Below are 21401 nucleotides of genomic sequence, written 5' to 3' on the forward strand. Positions count from 1 at the left end.
CGAGGAGACCGGAGCGATGCGCTCAAGCAGCCACTGCTGAGGCTGGAGGACAGGGCAGAGCAATCCAGACCAGAGACAAGAAGCCGATCAGACTAGAGCAATCCACGCCGGTGTCGCGGTGTGATCGGGCAGGCAAGAAAAGGCCAGTAGATAGGAGCCGTCCATGTGAGATCGATGAGCAGAACAGGCCTAAGCGATCTATACCAGAATGACAGAACAGGAGGTATGAACAAGGATTGAGAAAGAGACAGGCCAATGCAATCTATATCAGAGTGATAGAGCATAGGCATAGTTAGAGGCAGGTCATCCCAGAATAATAGCCGGTGAAGGGGCAGGCCAGAGTAATCCATGTCAGAGTGAGAGTAGACGCTTGGAAAGCAGCCAGGAGAAAGACCAAATAAATCTATTACCGAATGAAGGCCCGCGTGGAAATGGGCGGCACGGCAGACAAGAGCAATCCATGCCAGAGACCGGAGCCCTGGAACTGTCTTGCTGCAGCTGGGTCTGAGTGGGGCTGGGAAGGGCGTTAACCCTGGCGGTGCCGGGGCAGGTGGGTGCCGCTGGCCGGGCGGGTTCTGGACTTGGGGCTGGGCAGGGCCTGGCCGAAACCACGGCCAACCCCAGCGCCCACGAGTTGTGAGCTGGATACAAACCCGCCAGACTTGCTCTGGAAGGGGGAAGTGGGGGGGGCCTGCAACTGCCCCGGCCACACCAGTCGGGGGGTCCTGCAACTACCCAGCCACCCGGGGGGGGGGGTGTCTGCAACTGCCCCGGCCACCCCCAGTGTGTATGGTGGGGAGGGGCTGAAACTGCCCCGACCACCCTCTTGGGGACGGGGAGGGCTGAAACTGCCCCGACCACCCCGGGCGGGGGCCTGCAAATACCCAGCCACCCCCAGTGTGTATGGGGGGGGTGTCATAAATATAAAGGGAAGGGAAACCACTTTTCTGTATACAGAACTATAAAACCCCTCCTGGCCAGAGGCAAAACCCTTTCACCTGTAAAGGGTTAAGAAGCTCAGGTAACCTCGCTGGCACCTGACCAAAATGACCAATAAGGAGACAAGATACTCTCAAAGCTGGGGGGGGGGGGGGACAAAGGGTCTGTCTGTGTGTGTGATGCTTTTGCCGGGAACAGATCAGGAATGGAGTCTTAGAACTTGTTAGTAAGTAATCTAGCAAGAAAGGCGTTAGATTTCCTTTTGTTTAAATGGCTGGTAAATAAGCTGTATGGAATGTATATTCCTGTTTTTGTAACTTAAAGTTTAGCCTAGGGGGATTCTCTATGTTTTGAATCTGATTACCCTGTAAGGTATTTACCATCCTGATTTTACAGAGGTGATTCTTTTACTTTTTCTTTAATTAAAATTCTTCTTCTAAGAATTTAATTAAAAAATTAAGAATTTAATTAAAATTCTTCTTTTAAGATGCTTTTTCATTGTTCTTAAGATCCAAGGGTTTGGGTCTGTGTTCACGTATGCAAATTGGTGAGGATTTTTATCAAGCCTTCCCCAGGAAAGGAGGTGTATAGGGCTTGGGGGGATATTTTGGGGGGGAGATATCTCCAAGTGGGCTCTTTCCCTGTTCTTTGTTTCAGAGTAACAGCCGTGTTAGTCTGTATTCGTAAAAAGAAAAGGAGTACTTGTGGCACCTTAGAGACTAACCAGTTTATTTGAGCATGAGCTTTCGTGAGCTACAGCTCACTTCATCGGATGCATAGCATCTTTGTTTAACACACTTGGTGGTGGCAGCATAGGGTTCAAGGACAAGGCAAAGTTTGTACCTTGAGGAAGTTTTTAACCTAAGCTGGTAAGAATAAGCTTAGGGGGTCTTTCATGCACATCTGTACCCTAGAGTTCCGAATGTACCCTTGACAGGGGGGAGGGGCTGCGACTGCCCCAGCCACCCCCAGTGTGTAGCAGGGGGAGGCTGCAATTGCCATGCCCAGCTCTATGGGCAGGAACACCTACATCTGCCCATTGCTTGCCCTGCAACCAGCTCTGCCCCCCACAACTCCCCATCACGTTTCCCCCCTCCCCATCTCTGCTCCTCCTGCAGCTCCTGGGATCTTCACCCGCCCTCTGCCAGGCCGAGGCGGGAGAAAGCACAGTCCATTCTCCCCTCAGCTCTAAGGTTTCTTCCCCTCCCCTTCTTAGGCTGGGTGCTGCATCCAGGGGGAGCAAAGGTGTTGTTCCATCCCCGCTGCTCACAGGAGGGATGGGGGAGCAGAGCCCTGATCTGCTCAGCCCTTCCTGCTCCTCTCCTCCTGTGAGAAACAGTACCTGCTCCTGGGTCTTCCTACAGCCACTCTGATTGGCCGCTCCTCTTGAGGAGGCGGGCAAGTAGGACAGGCTACCAATCAGAGGGGAATTCCCCTGACCCCACATAAGCAGGACTGAAATTTGCTAGAGGTTGTAGCCAGGCCAGCTGCACTCCCTGGCTTGCCAGAGCTGGCGGTACTGGGTCCAAGAGTCCAGCGGGCGCTGCCTGGCCAATGCATCATTGCCAGGGACAGTGGCTTTGTAGGACAAGTTTTTCCTCAGTTGCCCTCAGCAAGGCCTGCACAACCTCAGGGCCCTGCTTCATTACCCTCACTCAGCTCACTGCTCTCTGGGGCAGGGACACAAGTGCCGCCTCGCAGATCACAAATCTGTTAGTGCTGCAGGAGATGGGGGAGTCTTTCACTTTCCCAGCACTGAGCTTGCCCTGAGGAGCAAAGAGGAGTCAAACTGCTCTGTCACTAAATCAGCAGATGTGACTGTGAACAGGCCCCAGGAGCCCATGTGTGGCATAAGAAGGTGTTGTTTGATATCGTGAATCTGATACCCTGTGGCCTCATACCAACATCCAGACTCTCGCTTGGGACAGATGGGTAGCCTGGAACACCAAGTGTTTTAGCTGTATCTTCTGTTCACTTACAACGTGGAATCAGCCCTCTCCCACTGACGTCCTATCTGACTTTTAACTATCAGTGTCGCCCTTTCCAAATTTCTCCATCTGTAACACAGGGATAAGAATAACCCTTTTCTGCCTCCTCACAAAGGGGTAGGGAGGTTAAATGGCTGCCTGTAAATCACATTCGGGTCTTTGGGTAAAAGGTACCACAGATTTATAAAATTCATGACTCTCTCCCTTGTGGAATTACAAGCCAGGAATCCCTTGTCTGGTTCTGCCCTCGCATGTGGCAGTATCATGGATATGATGTAGCTGGAATAGAACTGGGCCTGTGATCTGTTTCAGCGCCAATGGTTTAGCTTGTGTTTTTGGTACCTTTTTATAAGTGCAGCTCTTCCCCTGGTTAAGAAAACTGGCCTAAACTGGCTTACATGAGACCTCTGTACTTAAGATCCATATTTAATTGTATGGGGGGAAATACTCCAAGTAATAAATTTACTGTTCTCCTCAAGGTAAAATATTTGCTTTTGCTGAAGACTTTGCCATGCTAAGAAGATGGAAGAAAATAAAATGACAGTCTCCTCACCATTTGGGCTGCACTTAGTGCACTTGGATCTCAAAGGTGCTCCACCAAAGGTCTCCTACCTGGCTGAGGTAACACATTTATTGCATGCAGGTAGGATTGTTGAATCAACTCCAAAATGATTCCAGTCCTTAGCTGGAGGTCACACTGGGGGTGTAATGCAAGAGAGCATGTAGTGATCCATATGGCTTTGATTGGGGAAAGCAAAAAATTGGGTTTATCCAGAGGCCAGAATGTCTCAGTAGAACTTATTTAGGATGCTTACTGTAAACTGCAGTAACCTCAGTCCTTTCCTAGAGGGAAATAATGATTTAGGATTTCCACTTGTTGCAAATTAAGCTGTCATTCCAGCCTCCTTCATCAGCACTAAATCCACCACACACAATAAATATAATGCTTTGCAGCTGCATGAGGAATTCAGATTCTAGTTAAGGAAAACCTTAAAAGAGTCCTCTATCCAAATGAAGCTTTTGATTGTGGTTGTATGTGTTCACATTCGAGCCAACCAGCTCTGGGCTTCTTGATATCTTGGGTCCTGATTTCACCGTGAACGAAATACTCCACATAAGTGCCAGACAGACTGCCAAAGAAAAGTTAAGATTCCTTCTCACATCCTGCTGCCTTTGTTACCTTGGGAATTATGCAGGCCAGAACCTGTAAGACATGAGCTTGTCAACCTTGTTTGTTGTGAACATGGATATCGTTATTACAAGCCAGACACACAACTGCAGGGGTTTCTTTCTCTTGCAGATCTTTCCTTTATTTCGTACCCTTGGTGCCAATGGTCTTCTCATTGAGTATGAAGACATGTTTCCTTATGAGGGAGAGCTGAAGCCACTGAGAGCAGAGCATGCTTACAGGTATTGCAGTCAAATGGATCTTGCAAGGGTTGTCAGGTGGCCTTCTCATACTGCTAGGGAGGAGGCTACAGGCTGAGTCCTGGTCTCTGACTCTTGGACTGACCATCTGGAGCAGCTGTAGAAGCTCCTGGGGGTGGAAGAGGAGTATCACATGCCATTCTTAAGAGTCCAGAGGAATCACTGGTGAAGCTGCTACTGATGGTTTCCAAAGGGAGTGTCAGACAGTCCATCCATGGAAGGGTGGTAGCTGCAATATGGGGCTGAGAAGGTGCAATAGGGGGCATAAGGAAAGTGAAAGTACGTTATGAACGGGATGAAGATGCAACAGCAAGCCTCCCCTCAGACCTGGGGCAGGGGGGAATGGAGCAGAACATGTCCCGCTGGTGACTATATTTGCTGTTTCCCATTTGTGTCGGTCAGGAACACAGCTTTGGCATTTTCCTGATTAAATTTTTCTGCATGTAAAATCAGCCCTTCATCTGGTCCACAGCCTTGGGATCTTGTCTGTTGGGCCAAGTCAGGATTTGGCTGGGGCACCTGTCGGGAGAACTCGAGGAAGTAGTGCAGGCGATTCAGTAGATGAGACAGTTCTGTCCAATACAGTGCTGAGTTGAGGTGTGGTCTAATGTCCTGAACATGGGGCTGAGAGTCGTGAACTCCTGAGGTCCGATCCTACCTTTACCACTCCCTCTCTTTGTGGCCTTGGGAAAATCACTTAACCTCTGTGTTGAGTCTCCCCAGTCTGTAAAAGGGGATAATGATACTTACCTATCTGCCTTCTGGGGTGGTGTGAGATTAGTTACTGTAATATCTGTACAACACTCTGAAAAATATACAGGCATTACAGTGCATTTCATATCTGAGTGCCCAGTACTTGTGCTGGACTGACAGCCCAGCATGGTATGAAGAGCTGCCAAAGATGCCAGCTTTTAGACTAGAAGTAAAAGCAGGATCCTGATCACACATGGTCACTAAGGATCCCAGGATAATTTTCACAGGTATAGGTAATATTAGCTCTAGTATCCAGGCCAGATGCCAACAGAGGTGTTTCTGTTCTGCTCCATAAATACCCCTGCATTTCCAGTTGCATAAGGTAAGTGCTTCCCTTCCAGTTGTGTTAGTGTTGCTGTCCACTGTTAACCCTATGAAGCCTTTACCTGTGATTTCTGTCTGTGCAGTGAATTGCAGTCTGTGCAGTCAGTAAAGTCTGTGAAGAGCTTTGGGATAAAAGGTGCCTTATACCTATTAGAGCATCATCCTTCTGAAATTGACAAGCTACTGACTTTAGTTAACTCTAAACACTCTGTCCCTGGACCCTGGTGTGACTAACCCAAGTGTGTGTGCTCTTGCTCTCTCTCTCGCTTTCTTTCTCTCTCTCTCTTCCTAGTGCCTCAGAGATTAAAGAGATTTTAAATTTGGCAAAATTGCACGAGTTAGAAGTTATCCCTCTGGTGCAGACCTTTGGACACATGGAAGTAAGTGCATGTCTGGATTCGGGGGATGCTGTGTAGGTTAGAGAGTTCTGGAGAGCAGGGAGTAGGCCATGGGTCATTGACATGTCTAGTGTTTAGCGTTTGGGGGATAATATTACTCTGCACTTTTAACAGCACCGTCCATCCAATGATCCAGAGCACCCCAATGACACTAGTGAATTCATCCTTTCAACCCCTCCAGTGAGACAGGGAGTTCTTCTCCTCAGTTTCTGTGTGGGAAAGCTGAGGCACAGAGAGGGGATGTGACTTCGCAGTGGACGTAAGTTGCAGCGCCAGGAATAGAACCCAGATCTCCTGACTCCCATTCCCAGGCTTTAACAACAAGACAATTCTTCTTCCCCTAATAGATAAACTGACAGAATTTTTCTGTTGGGGAATTCCACCCCCCCAGCCCAATCGGCCCTCCACACCACCTGCCTTGCCATACCAGTCAGCACTTCCTTCCCTGCTGTAGGATTTAGGCACCACAGACAATGCAGTTGTAACCTCCTGAGTTATCCATGTTACCCCCGTATACACATGTTGGTTATAGCAGTGAGATGAGTGGGGTGGGGTGTGCCGCTCCCTCTGATCTGGGAGAGCAGCCACTGCTCAGCGATGTCTGGGCTAAGATGCTCTATCGAGCAGTGGGAGCAGCAGAATGTGTCCTGCCTCTGCTGTGCCTGGCTCTGGCTTGTTCTCTGCCTCTGTCATTTTCCTGAGCACAGCAAAGTTTCCAAAATTGTAACAGTGGCATCCGTTGGACCCTTGAGTGACATGAGACAGCACCATATTTGCGTCCATCTTGCAGTCATTCTGTGGTTACATCTGTACATCTCATCTCTTCTGTAGTTTGTCCTAAAACACCAAGAGTTTTCTCATCTCCGGGAGGTGGAGATGTTTCCAAACGCCCTCAACCCACACAAAGAGGAATCCCTGATGCTGGTCAGTGCAATGATTGACCAGGTGGTGGCGCTGCATGATGGCTTACGATGGTTTCACATAGGCTCTGATGAGGTATGATTCTCCATGACACAGTTTCTCTCAGGTGCTGAGGAACAAAGCCAGGGTTCACTTAGAAATCTTTTTGTGTCTGGGTGGACCGGGAACTCCCTGAATTTAGTGTTGGATGCTGAGGACACATCTGAGTGGAATTCCCTTTTCAGGCAAGGGAGCCAGCAAGATTCTAGCTCTGAGAAGCTAAATCTAAAAGTCATTTTAATTCTTAATATCTCTGATTGCAACGGAAGCAGTTTATTTTCTTTAATAGGTTGATCAAAAGTAAAGTATTAGCTCCAGAAAGGTGCTTCTAACTCAGCACTTGGCTTGAGTAAGACCCTTGGCCTAAAAGGGCTTCACTTTGGATCAGACTTCAAGCCTGAGGTCCTGATTGGTTATGTTCAACTATATCCTGTGTTTTTTCAAGCTAAGATATTAGCCCCATTGTCCAGGCCAGATTCCTTCTTCTTAGTTAGGCTTTTTTTTTTTTAACAGCACCTAGCGCTATGGGGTCCTGGGCCATGACTCCTGTCCGCTTCTGCAATACAAATAATAAATAATGCAACATACATTCTGCTGACAAAAATGCTCCCGCAGTTTCTGTTGGGTGACATAGCCCTCTCTTCCTGCTGATATGTGCTGTAACGCAACTGCCCCCAGCTATCCCAGAGGTAGCTGCACTTCACTGGTGTGCTGAGTGATTTCTGTCTGCAAAGTGGTTTGGTATGAAAGGGTTGATAAGGTCATATTAAAGTCCCAAAGAATCAAAGCCGTATCCCCTCACTGTACCACTTCGTAGAAGTAGTGCCAGGTACGTTGGTTAGGGTTCGGGATTCTCAAGGGTAATGAGAACATCCACAGTCACATGAAGGGCTATATAAAGATCATTAGGCTGAGGCACTTTTGTTCATAAACCATCTTGGAAATGCTGACCTAGTTTTCCAGGATCATAATCTCTCCCCCAGCCCTCTCCAAGATCACTGATATCTACACATGATTTTCAGTGCCTTAACCTTATTTCTTCTGTGATGGGTTTGATGGAGAGCACCCAGGTAATTCTACAGGCAGTTGGATGGCAGATGTATAGAGTCACCCTAAGGCAGGGAGCCCAACTCAAAGGAACCCGAACCCTAGCTCCAAGTACCCTTACCACAGGAACTCTAACCCTAGGGTGCAGAGCCACATTTCAACATGCATGTCACTGTGTGATTTGAAAACAGGTGTGATGGCTCTTCGGTGAAGTGACAGGATTGTTCAGGCTCCTGGAGGAGTTGTACCTCAAGGTTCTGCCCAGTCATTCCAGGAGATGGTTATTCTAACTTGCAGAGTCATTGAAAATGTTTGCTTTAAGTAGTTTAATTCATTAGGATATTTAACCTCTTCATTTCTGTGCAGACTTTCAGCCATCACAGCACACAGGTCTCTACAGCCTGTAGAGGCTTCCTTGGGCTCTTGGAGCCCCGCATGAAAACTGCTGAGGCTGGAGTGCTCAACAGCTGTGGGATGGGATTTAAACTAAATTATAGGTCAACATTTTACTAAACTGTGTGGATGCTTTGTGCTTGCTGCCTGCTACAGGCTCAGGGAGGCTTTGACAGGGAGACTTCTTTGGAAACTCTGGGCTCTTGTCTTCATTTTGAATAGATGGGAAATCCATCCTTCCCTATCCCTTTGTCTTCTCTGATCAGCCAAAGGGAGAATAAGAGGAGACCGGGATGAAGGAGGAGACATATTAAAAGAGCCTCTACAGTAAAGTAGTGTCTTTTGCTTGGTGCCCCCAGGTCTACTATCTCGGGGAAGGGGAGGAGTCAAAGCAGTGGCTGCAGAAAGAAGAGAACAGCACAGAGAAGCTATGTCTGTCCCACATGAAAGCTGTTGCAAGTTGCATGGTCTCGTCTCATCCGGCGGTGAAGCCCATTGTGTGGGATGATATGCTCAGGGGGGTGAGTGAGGAAACGCTGACAGGTACGTGAACTGGGCAGGACACCTCTCATAACTTTATAGCATAACAAGCTCTACATACCCGTGTTTGAAACAGACTGTACTGGGAAACCCATCATTCAGTTGTGACAATTAGGAAGAGGTAAGAAGTGATTTCACAAAGAGCTAAGGAGAGGAGAGGGATTGCCCAGTAGTTAGAGCCCTAGCCTGGGACTCAGGAGCCCTGGTGTCAATTCCCTGCTTTGCTGCAGATTTCCTAAGTGACTTTGGGCAAGTCACATAGCCTCTCTGTGACTCAGTTTCCCCTCTGTAAAATGGGGATAATAGCACTGCCCTACCTCACAGGCCAGTCCTGAGGATAAATACATTACAGATCGTGAGGTGCTCAGATACTGTGGTAACAGGAGCCATATAAGTACCTAACATAGATCGAGATGCCATGTGTGGGTCTTTGTCTTCTCTCTCTGACCATTTTAAAAAAATCTCATGGAGCTTTATGTAAGGACAGAGGTTTGAATCAGTGTCCTTAGCCTCAACTTCCACCCACGCCTGGGCAGTGTTGTGCTCCAGTTAGTAGTTGCTCTCCACAGAAATGTCTGCATGCCAATGGTGCAGACTCACGGAGAGAAGCCATGACCTGGTGTCTTTGACATTGCAATTTATCACTGTGCACATGGCAGGAATGTCCAGAACTGAACTGTGGGATTGCTCAGTAGCCTTGTTCACATTAGTCTTTTTCCAACTATTGCTAAACTTGGAGAAGCCCTGGAATAAACAGGCAACCAGCAGCATTGTCACCATGCTGGCGTGAAAACCTGCTCTGAACGGTTTAAAATGGGGTTTGGGTTAAACGCTGAATTATTGCAATGTTTACTGATACTTGGCAGCAGCTTCTGCGTGACCAGGTATTCTTCAGTGTTTAAATCCAAGTGAATTAATCTGGTACACAGTAACTTGGGACCAAACCTGCACCTTTGTGCATACAGAATTTCCACTGAAGTTGGTGGAAGGTTTACATGTGCAAAGAATACAGGATCAAACCTTTGCAGGATCCTTTGTTCCTGCAAGCACATGCACTGGTAAGGCCAGGGGATTGGTAATGAGGCTGACTAGAGATGAAGGACTTTTAGGTGGTAGCGTCGACATAGCCTATTTCAGCAAAACTTATGTCACTCTGGGATGTGAATATTACACCCCCCTGAGCGACATAAGTTACACCAACATAAGCATTCATGTGCACAACTCTATGTCGATGGGAGAGCGTCTCCCGCCAACGTAGCTTATGCCACTTGTGGAGTTGGCTCTCTACTGTCTGCATAGAGCGTCTTCACCAGACATGCAGCATCGGTGCAGCTTAACCAATACTTCCATTGATGTGGCCTTAGTCTGGCCAACAGACAGGTGTCCATCCTATGGATGATCACTAATTGGGCCCTTTGTTGACAGTCTCAGGAAAGAATCTAAGGACTGAATGGAGCCTGAACTGCCTCTCACCTTGGAAGAGTCCTCTCTAAACCAGTTTGCAGGGAGAGGCCAGGAGGGACTTGCGCTCTGGAGCTGCCTGTGTTCTTGTTTGTTCTGTAGGTAGAGAACATCTGCGTCCAAGGCTGACGAACCCATCCCGTGGGGTTTGATGCAGGACTGATTACTGCAGCATTAACACACAAGCAACTTTAACTGACCATTTTGAATCACTTAAAACAAATTCTGCTCCTTCTAGAGTCCGGGGTAGCTCAGCTGATGGAGCCAATGATCTGGGACTATGCACCGGATCTTGACGAGAATGACAAAGGTTTGTACTGTTGGTTCTGAACTGCTAAGAGCATGCAAAGCGCTCAGTTAACTTAAAAGTGGTCAGTTTCTTATATCACATGGTCCCCAGACACCAGAAGCTTTTGCTGTATTAAATAAACCTTCTCCTACTAACTTATATTAATATTAACTTCTAACAATCTCTGTAAGCGATGGAGACAACTACACAGATCTTGCTAGAATCCATGCATGCTGATTTACTGCTCCTGGGAAGGTTTTCAAGGGGAGTATGGCCCCTTTCTCTCTAGCAGAATATATGGAAAGATGATCCTAGCCTACCCTTCTGTTAAACTGAATATAGACTTTAGGCACGTCACTTCTTTAAAAAACACCTTATATTTGTCATCAGAGTCTCACCATTTTACACTGTCAAAACAAAGTTGTAAGCAAACCCCTTTGCCCTGACTTCATGGCATTGTACCTGTTCCATCTAACTTTATTTTTCTCTCTCCACTCATGTTGTGAAGGATTTTCATCTGTTAAGGTCAGGATTTTCACACCTACATGTCATCTTGTTTTTACTGGCCTGGGCACTCAGCATCGTCAATAAGGAGTGTCATTTGAAAAAGTCCTTAACGTTGGCTTAACTCTGCTTCTGTTGAAGGTTAATGAGCATTCTTCAGTGGGTCCAGTTAGGCCAATGCTGAGCACTTTTGAAAATCCCACCTCATGCAAGTTCCCTGGAAGTCTGAGAAAAGGCTCATATTTGATTCCCAAGGGAGTTGGATCAGGCCTTAAAGATTTTGTATTCAAATGCTTAGGGTACGTCTGTACTGCAAGTGCTACAGTGACACACAGCTGCAGCTATGCCAGTGTAGTGTAGACACTTTCTACAGCGATGGAAGAAATTTTTCCATTGCTGTAGTAAATCCAGCACCTCAAGAGGTGGTAGCTAGGTCGATGGAAGAATTCTTCCATTCACCTGGCTGCATGTACGTTTTTACAGCCCTGAGAAATGTAGCTTGATCGATCTATGTTTTAGGTGTAGACCAGGACTTAGGTGCCAGAGTAACTAACAGTTGTTCGGTGTTCCATAGATTCAGGTATACACCCAGCTTTCTTAGAGATGAAACTTAAATCTCCTAAGTGTTTGCATTCATTGGGTCTGATTTTCTTCTGACCTGCACCAGTGTAAATCTTTGGGGGGAGTAACTTCTGATTTACCCCAGAGTGAAAGAAGAAATTGGCCCTGTGTGGACTCTGCTGTAACATCAGCGGGGCATTCCAGATGCCCAGTTCTGCAGTCCTTACTCAAGTGCATAACACTTGGCTATGCAAGGAGACCTATTGAAGCCAATAGGCTACGCACATTAGTGAGGTTTGCAGAATCAGATCCTGAATGAATATGGGTCTAATCTTGTAGACAGCAAGACTCTCACTAAAAGCCAGTAGGGGACATTTGCCTGCAAATGGACTTTGGCTCCAGAGCCTGCATCCAGAATAGCCTTTGGTGAACAAATGGACTGTGTGTTTCAATCAGTGAAAGTGTGACACCGCTTCTGGCCCCTTCTAGCTCAAACCCAGAGCTGTGTATCTATTGCACAAGAGTTCAGGATCCAGAATTCCTCTGAACAGGAGTAATGCGGCTAAAACTGAACACCTTGTGCTGTACATGTCCCCTTGGTCTTATATTTCAGTGCTTCTCGTTGAAAAGTACCACAAGTGTGGCTTCCCCAAGCTGTGGTTTGCTAGTGCCTTTAAAGGAGCCACTGGGGCGAATCAGTCTCTAACCCTGATTGGACACCACCTAAAAAACCATCTGCAGTGGCTGAAAGTGGCAAACAGCACTCCTGCTGATATGCTCCAAGGCATCGCCCTGACTGGCTGGCAAAGGTAAGGGGTTGTTCTTTAAGCAGTTCCATGGAATGTATGCAAACAAATTCCCACCAAACAGTATCAAAATTGGTATAAAGGGGCCCAGGATCCACGGGGGCCAGAGAGTGCTGCAGGGAACTCCGGAATACTGCAGTGCCTCCTGTTGCTCACTTATAGCCCCTGCCCTAGTACGTGAGTGTTGTTGATGGGTCTCAAAAGGTTCCTTCCAGGCCTCTGGCCCAGGAGCATTAAGGCCATGGAGTGTGGAAGGGAAAACTGAAGGCTGTTCAGGTCTAAATCCAAATGGTGATTAATATTTGCTATACCTGGGAGTAAAAAACAGCATTAACTCAACTACATTCTTAACCAGGGAGCTTGTGTTTTGTAGCACACCGGGTTAATCAGTAGAAATGACTCTTGTTGGAGACATGTCCAATAGTTAGGTCTTAAGGCAAAATGAAGGTGAGAATTCCAGCCTTTTTAAATGCTGCTTTGTGCCCCCTTGAATGGGGTTTTATTTCACTCTTCTTTTATGGGTGGGCGTGTTGAATACACATTTATTACAGACCATTTTCTGCAGATGCATGGAGACCACTTTACTCATCCTCTGCTAATATTTAACATTGATAGGACTAATCTACATACCAACTACATGGCCTGCAGATAATGATTATTTAAACAAACCATTCCACAAGATGCCCTTGAAATTGTTTGCTCTCTAACTCAGATAGCTCAAGTTAATTTTATCCTTCACAGGATGAAAATATGAATGTAGCTTGATCTCCCAGTCCAGTTAAACCCTTGAAAATGGGGGCTACCCCATAGAAATGCGGCCAGACACTTAAAGTATCTCCTTCCAATGCGGCTCTAGTTAATACCTGTCATAAATATAAAGGGAAGGGTAAACCCCTTTAAAATCCCTCCTGGCCAGAGGAAAAATCCTCTCACCTGTAAAGGGTTAAGAAGCTAAAGGTAACCTCGCTGGCACCTGACCAAAATGACCAATGAGGAGACAAGGTACTTTCAAAAGCTGGGAGGAGGGAGAAAAACAAAGGGTCTGGGTCTGTCTGTATGCTGCTTTTGCCGGGGATAGACCAGGAATGGAGTCTTAGAACTTTAGTAAGTAATCTAGCTAGGTATGTTAGATTATGATTTCTGTAAATGGCTGAGAAAAGAATTGTGCTGAATAGAATGACTATTCCTGTCTGTGTGTCTTTTTGTAACTTAAGGTTTTGCCTAGAGAGATTCTCTATGTTTTGAATCTAATTACCCTGTAAGGTATCTACCATCCTGATTTTACAGAGTTGATTCCTTTATTTCTATTTACTTCTACTTCTATTAAAAGTCTTCTTGTAAGAAAACTGAATGCTTTTTCATTGTTCTCAGATCCAAGGGTTTGGGTCTGTGGTCACCTATGCAAATTGGTGAGGATTTTTACCAAACCTTTCCCAGGAAGTGGGGTGCAAGGGTTGGGAGGATTTTGGGGGGAAAGACGTGTCCAAACTATGTTTCCCAGTAAACCCAGTTAGAGTTTGGTGGTGGCAGTGGATATTCCAACGGCAAAGGATAAAATTAATTTGTACCTTGGGGAAGTTTTAACCTAAGCTGGTAAAAGTAAGCTTAGGAGGTTTTCATGCAGGTCCCCACATCTGTACCCTAGAGTTCAGAGTGGGGGAGGAACCTCGACAATACTCAAGGCCAGGAATGAAGTAGTTAAAAGAATAAACTATTGTAATGATGGTTTCAAATACCACAAAGCTGTGTGAGGAAATAGTTGTAAGTATTAGAAGGAGAAAAGGCTTTCATGGGACAGATGCATGATCTAAGATAAGGCCAGAAATCCTGAGTTCTAATTCAGGCTTTGACCCTGATTTGCCTTGGGCAAATTAATCTGTTTCTCAGTTTCCCCATCAGTAACGGAGGTTTAATTATCCCTTTGTACCTTGGAGGGGGAGTTAGGATGTGCTTTATCCTAAGAGATGGACTAATGTTTATAAAACACTTGGAGACTGTTGGATGAAATGCTAACATTCAGCACAGTTATAGCACCTATTTACAGCAAAGCACTGAATGAATGGACATTTATCTTTTTCAGGTATGACCACTTCTCTGTCTTATGTGAGCTTCTTCCAGTGGGAATCCCATCACTAGCTGTGTGTCTACAGGCACTACAGAATGGTACACACTGCCTATATCCTCTATCAGAGCTAATACCTATTCCAAAACAAAAGTTAACCGTGACTAAAGTTCTGCAAGATCAAACCACCTGTTAAATTTAACAGGCATGTCTGTGATCATGAAAATTGTTAGATTATAAACAATGTGTTTCTGATCTAATTTCATACTCTTTATAGGCACACAGGCATGACTATGGTAATAGCAGCTGCTGTGGTTTCCACCTATTGTGTGGTTCCATTAATTTAATAAAGAACCTTATTATACTAATCCTCTTGTGTTTTTGAGTAGTGCACAAATTGGCATTGGTTTCCTTTCTCAAGTGTAATCTTTTTTAGCAGTAGAAGCTATGAATTGCTTTTGAAACAAAACTGCTTAAACTGATTTTTGATTCATTGCTCATACAGAAATGACTAGTTATATAGACCACATTTCACAGTAAGGCCTTGTCTACACCCACAAGTTGTTCTCCTTAAACTATACCAATGTGGATAAAGGAGGACAGCCCCCCTAAAATGGATTCTGCTATACCAGCATAAAGGTGCTTATAGCAGTATAGCTTATTCACAGATGGGAAGGGGCATAAGCTATACCAGTAGAAGGTATTTATACCTGTATAACTGCATCCACACTAGTGATTGAATCAGTATAACCATTTCAGAAAAAAAAGACCCCTAACCTAAATAGTTATACTGGTAGAGTAGGCCTTAACCTGTAGAATTCCGCAAGGGTCAATTCTGTCTTCTGCATTTCTTCTTTTGGGGGATGGGGAAACCTACTGATACTTTTTTAAAAAAAACTAAGAATCTAAAATACTAAGAGGGAAATGCAGTGTAAAGAAAACTAGGCAGACAGGCCTGGGGTGGCAGTAGTCCTTTCTCAACAGAGAATTAACACACTGTACTAAAGTCTGTAGGGGGTGGATTTTCATGAGCTTCTGCTTCTGTTTAAGTGAATGGGAGTTTTACCATTGACTTCAGTGGAAGCAGAGTTAAAATTCCTCCTTACTTGTATTATAGCAATTTGTGTCCCTATTTTGCCATTCGAGGCTGCACTTTTCCTCTGCTTCCCTCTTACTTTGACTGTCCTTTGCCCAGGTGGCTATTCTGAAAAGGTTAAAGAAAATGTGGAGAAACAGCTGGGGCTCTCAAGTCTGGAAATTGACACTTTCATGAGGTAAAGCCCCACTTGCTGGATTCAGATGCTTCTTGTTGTGTTGCGGTGTAATTTTGAAGACTGACCTATTCTGTTTGGACAGTGAAAGTTCAGGGACCTTTCCAGGGAGTGACATCTTCACACTTGTGACTCAGGTCTGCTTCTATCTGAAGCCCTCAGTGGATGAACTTCTTGAAAGAAACAGGTAATACAAAAAATAAACTTGATGTTTTTGCTTTGTCTCCTCATAAGTGATTGGCCCATAATGTAGATAAATGGTGCAAGAAAACTTAAATTGACTTCTCTAAGGTGGCTAATGCTCTTACTTGTGGAGCTTAGTTGGTGGCTAAGGTGTTACATGACTCTCTGCTCTGAAATAGAGTGATACCAGCAGAGGATAACACCTTTAGACCTGGATTCAGCAAATTGCCCAAACACTTGCCTAAGTCCATCCCTATTTGTCACAGCACATGCTTAAATTCTTTGCTGAATCAGAGTTTTACTGCCATTGAAGGCAAAATGTAATTTCTGAAAGTTCTAGTGAGAAAAAGATTAGTGTTTAAGTTATAAAGGCAAAATATTATGCCTTAGGACACAAAATATCATTCTCAACCAAATTCAGAGGGGATGTGTAAAATGGCATAAATTAGACTCCCTTTCACTAATTTAGACTGCAACAGATCCATTCTACAACTGTGCAGGGGTGTCTACATCAGTATGAGGGAGATCCCAACTTAAACCACTTCTTACATCACCTCAGTCTGGCCTGCCCCCATCAGTCTGTCCCCATCAGTCACTGCTGTTTCAAGGAAAATTCAGGCTGAGATGTATTTTCAGGTATGTCACAGGCTGGTTCAGCCCCTACCACAGAAAGAGGAAGATTGTTCATCCTATAATGATGCATCATTTTCAGCCGGATGCATTAAGGTAACTTAACATTCCCCTTTGCAAGATACTGGAAATAAAGTTTGTGTTTAAAACATCCTGGGGAAACTTGACCTTGAGCACCACCGTTTGGAATGTCAACATTAAGCAACCTAGTTGTTATAAAACAATTGAACATGAAGCATATAACTTTTCGCCATAAGAAGTGTATCCTGATCTGTATTTGACTTGGAATGGCTCCATGGAATGCAGGTACAGCATTATCCCACAGGAAGTTTTTGCTATGTGAGAAAAAAAATAGTATAGTGCTTTTCATCCACAGATCTCGTTTGCCTTACAAAAGAGGTAAATATCGCTCTCCCCATTTTACAGATTGGGAAGACGGATACTCAGAAAGGAAGTGACTGTGCAGTGGCAGGATCTGGAATAGAAGCAGATCCTCTGACTGCCAGTCCACTGCCAATGCCAATTCATGGTCTTATTTAGTATATCAGTGTATATTTTTAAGCATTTATTTTTTCAATTTTTATCTATTTAAATTTTCACAGTTGTGGGAAATCACGGGGGTGGAGGAGGTCAGACAATAATTATTTGACAGACATTGAGATTCAAATAATTAAAGTTTATAAGCCAGCTGTTTTAGCAGAGCTGTAAATACATGCTTTTAGGCAGCATTCATTACAACACATTTTATACTCGTTAAGGTGGGACTCATACAAAGTAAGGTACTCAACCAGCATTTCTATCAACAATGGAAATTCTTTTGGGTTGGTTTGTGTGTGTATGTATGGTGAAATCAACATTTACTGATAAAAATCTAATCATTCCAAGTGTATTTAAAGTTAAAGCCTATTTTGTCAATTCATCGGTTATGCTGATTTTTTAACAGTTACTATGGCAGGGGGAGATTAAGTTTCAGAAACTGCTTTAGTGACTTAAATCCCTACTAATTCAAGGTCAGGTTTCAAATTTAAAAAAAAAGGCACAGTTCCTCCTTTGCACCATTTTTTAAAAATACTGAATGAGTGAGATGTGGAGGTTAACTGCCGCAAAACGTAAGGCACAGTTCTGCAGCTTTAAATCCATTGCAGTCCTGTAAAAGATGCATCCTTTCCTGCAAGAGAAGTGAAACTTTAAAACTCCAGCACAGTATGCTAGAATTCCATTTCTTCTCTCTGCAAAGGGTCACCTGATGATCTCATCTCTTTTGTCATGACTTAATTGCAAATGTAGTTGGTGCAGTTGGCGAATGATCATGGTGAAGAACATGAACTGTAGCACGCTCTGTTCACGTCTTCCTTTGGTTTCTGTTTAGTCTTCTAGACAAGTGGAATGCTGTGATGCAAGAGCTTCAAGCAGCCCTTAACAGAGTTTTCTACATGTGTACCCTAGAAGAGTGGATGGAGGAGAATGTCCATCCCAGCTTACACAAACTGCAGGAAGTAGTGGATGACCTAGACAAAGCAATACAAGCACAATCCTAGCTGCCCTCACAAACTGCCAGACGACTTATCTGAGACCCTGCCTGGTACAAATTCATGAGTAACAGTATAGCCAAAGCTTAAACCACCCATGGAATAAACGGGATGCAACTTCCCTGAAGTTGAGCTGGGCCATATCCACAGCAAGGAATTTGCATCAGCACAGCTAGAATGATGAAGTATGAAAATGTGGAGTTCTATCTTTACCTCCAACCAATGCCAAAACTCAGCCTCTGAAATCAGCTACTGCAATGTGCATACTTGACCAGACTTACTCCAGTGTATAACAATGAAAGCAAGAACGAGGCGAAGCTTGGCTGTGTTCTTAGTAGTAAGAGAATAGGGAAAGGAGAAAGTGCATCAAGACAGATCTTGAATTTTGAAAATCTCTCCCTTTTAGGTAAAAGTGACCTGAAAAAGTAATGTGGCAAATTCCAGTCACTCACCAGTATGAGCTGAATGCCCCTCAAGATTCCGCATACTTCTGCCTTGTTGTAGGTCTTTATCTCCTTCCATTATGGCCATCTGATTCTTGCTCAGAGGCAGTGTTCCGGTACGTATCCTACTGCAGCATCATGACAAAACTTCAGTCAATCCATGGCTCTGGATAAGTCCTGTTTGTGACATTCTTAGTTTCTAAAGTATAGAAAGGAACTTTAAAAAACAAAAAGCCTATATCCAGCTTTGAGGACGTTCAGAACTGAAGGTCACAACTTGATCTTTTTAAAAAAAAAATTTATTAAGATACAGGTCTTAACTGGCTTTTTAGGAGAACAGGAGAAAGATGTCCTTGAGGGCTGTGACATCACAGCATCGTGTATAACGGGGTATCAAAGCAGGAGTCAGCTGGCTTCAGTGGACTTACAGGACTTGAAATGAGAGGTGGGAAACTAATGTTTGGTAATGTGCTGAACACTGCAGTCTGGTTATTTGAGGAAGTTTCTTAAAGCCTCTTAACGTAACAGAAAAGTACCCAAATCACTTCAGACACCCTTCAGTTGTTAGCTTCATAACTATAAATCTGACTTCTGTTGCATCTACTTGCAAAGTTAGAAACTAGTCTGAAGTCAATAGAAAGACACCCATAGGCTTTCTGTGCTTGAGGTGAGGGCTCTTAATGGTTTATAGACAAGTTCATGTTTCATAGCCTTGTAAACTGGTTAACAAGCATATTGTAACTACTGGGCACAAAATAAGTCAGTGAAAATCAGATACTCCAAGTGTGAATTTACAATAAACATTCAAAATACCTTTTAAAATGTTTGCTTCATTCACTGCTTTCTTGAAACATCTAAATACAGAGTTTAAAGAATGAGTATGGGGCCAAGTTGTAACGTCTACTTTGAAATTAGCATATATCTGAACTACTGAGAAAGGCAGAGAGATACAATAAATGGGGCGAGGCACTGTAGAATGGGATTCACAAAAGCTATCTCACTAGGCAGCAGCTCCTTGCCTAAGGTAGCCAATGGGAGATGCCAACCGGAGAGGGGCGTGCTAAGCCCATCCCTCTTGGAGACAGTTGCTTAAGTGCTGGCTGCAGGGACGTGCATCCCTCTACTTGGGATTCTCAGCTGTGAACCCTCTACATAGACACCTATGCTGCAAGAAGCTGGGCAGGAGGGAGGCCTTCCTTCAACTTTTAGCCCAGTGGTTAAGGTAATCACCTGGGATGTAGGAGAGCCCTGGTTCAAGTCACCTCTGCCACCTGAGGTGAATGCTCTAACTAGTGAGCTATTCTGCTGTCTATTTCAATATCTCCTAAGGAAGCTGTCCACTGTGGATAAATACTGCTATTTTCTACACTCCTACTCCAAATGTCCTTGCCTCAAAGAGGTTGGGCCTTTGGTTCACTGTATATGATATGCCCTGTTCTGGACTTCTGGGGAATAAACAAGGATGGGTTAGCCTCAGGACATTTGGTTCCGTTCAGATAAGCCCTTTTGTAATTCTTTTCATCAGTAGATCTCAAAGCACTTTACAAAGGAGGTCAGTATCATTATCTCCATTTTAGAGGTGGGGAAACTGAACCACAGAAAGGTGAAGTAGCTTGTCCAAGGTCACCCAGCAGGCCAGTAGCCAGCTGGGAATAGAAATCAGGGCTCCTGAGTCCCAGTCCAGTGCTCTAATGAGAAGCAATGTTATTCATGATGGGAAATGGAAGGAATTTAAATAAACTGTTTAAAATGTTACCATCCCACTATAGAATGCTTTAGAGATGTGAGTTCCCCCCTTACCTTTACAGATATGCCTTAGAAATAAAGCCCAAATTAGACTAACACACTTCAGATTCATTTCTCTTCATTGGTACATGCAGCTTCCCAACCCCAGCTGGCATCTGGGAGGGACTGGGACAGTGCTGCTGAAACTAGGGGTGCTCCTGCACCCCCCGGCTTGAAGTAGTAATAACAAACACCAAATACATGGTTTCCACCATTAGCACCCCCACTATGAAAATTGTTCCAGCACCCCTGGACTGGGAGTCACCTTACTGGATGAAGGAGCTTCACTAGCACCTAGACTGGCAGATGCCTGCTTTAATTCTCAAAACTTGTAGCCACACAGTCCCTTCCTGTTTACCAATAAGAGCAGGCCCTCTTCTTTCAGTCCTGCAGACAGCTCCTCCATTCTCAGTTATCTGACCAGCAGCATATGCCATTATCGTTTAATTCAGTGGCTCTCAACCTTTCCAGACTACTGTACCCCTTTCAGGAGTCTGATTTGTGTTGCATACTCCCAAGTTTCACCTCTCTTAAACGACTTGCTTACAAACTCAAACATAAAAATACAAAAGTGTCCCAGCACACGATTCCTGAAAAATTGATTATATTCTCCTTTTTATCATATAATTATAATATAAATCAATTGGAATATAAATATTGTACTTATTAGTGTATAGTATATAGAGCAGTATAAAGAAGCCATTGCCTCTATGACATTTTAGTTTGTACTGGCTTTGCTAGTACTTTTTATGTAGACTGTTGTTAAATTAGGCAAATATCTAGATGAGTTGATGTACCCCCTGGAAGACCTCTGTGTACATCCAGGAGTACACGTATCCCTAGTTGAGAACCACTGGTTTAATTCACCTTGAAGTCAGCAGTAAGACCATGACTTCCCCATCTCATGCCTGCTCACCTGCTGGACCCACAGGGAGAGGCAGAGGTTAGGATCTTAGTCCTGTCTTTCCCTTGGAGTTAAAGATAAGCATGTTCTTGCATGCTTTGCTGGACTGAAGCCAGCGTGCTCAAAATTTTGCAGAATCAAACTCTTAGTCAATCTCCCACTGAAACCACTTGTTGTTCTTTGAGTGTGTCCCCCTATTGGTG

General features: G+C 44.6%; 1 protein-coding gene across 12 annotated transcripts in view; it reads left to right on the forward strand.

Annotated features, from left to right (window-relative positions):
- HEXD (hexosaminidase D) overlaps window positions 1-21401 on the forward strand; it is a 26941-nt gene continuing 5540 nt past the window's right edge. Inside the window, exons 1-13 of one of the 12 annotated variants that reach the window (XM_043528949.1) lie at window positions 1-142; window positions 3407-3548; window positions 4228-4337; window positions 5725-5812; window positions 6662-6826; window positions 8590-8773; window positions 10470-10541; window positions 12199-12394; window positions 14472-14554; window positions 15649-15727; window positions 15810-15911; window positions 16544-16633; window positions 17907-19331. In XM_043528949.1, the coding sequence (XP_043384884.1) occupies window positions 3450-3548; window positions 4228-4337; window positions 5725-5812; window positions 6662-6826; window positions 8590-8773; window positions 10470-10541; window positions 12199-12394; window positions 14472-14554; window positions 15649-15727; window positions 15810-15911; window positions 16544-16633; window positions 17907-18075 (1437 nt within the window). In that variant the 5' untranslated portion in view covers window positions 1-142; window positions 3407-3449 and the 3' untranslated portion in view covers window positions 18076-19331. Of the gene's footprint in view, window positions 224-393; window positions 637-1085; window positions 1170-3406; window positions 3571-4227; window positions 4338-5724; window positions 5813-6661; window positions 6827-8589; window positions 8774-10469; window positions 10542-12198; window positions 12395-14471; window positions 14555-15648; window positions 15728-15809; window positions 15912-16543; window positions 16634-17774; window positions 19332-21401 lie in introns of those variants that run through there. The other 11 variants (XM_027834662.3, XM_043528956.1, XM_007072514.4 and 8 more) reach the window with 11 other exon arrangements.

The sequence above is a fragment of the Chelonia mydas genome, chromosome 14 (assembly GCF_015237465.2).
Source record: "Chelonia mydas isolate rCheMyd1 chromosome 14, rCheMyd1.pri.v2, whole genome shotgun sequence".
In the NCBI taxonomy this organism is placed as follows: Eukaryota; Metazoa; Chordata; order Testudines; family Cheloniidae; genus Chelonia; species Chelonia mydas.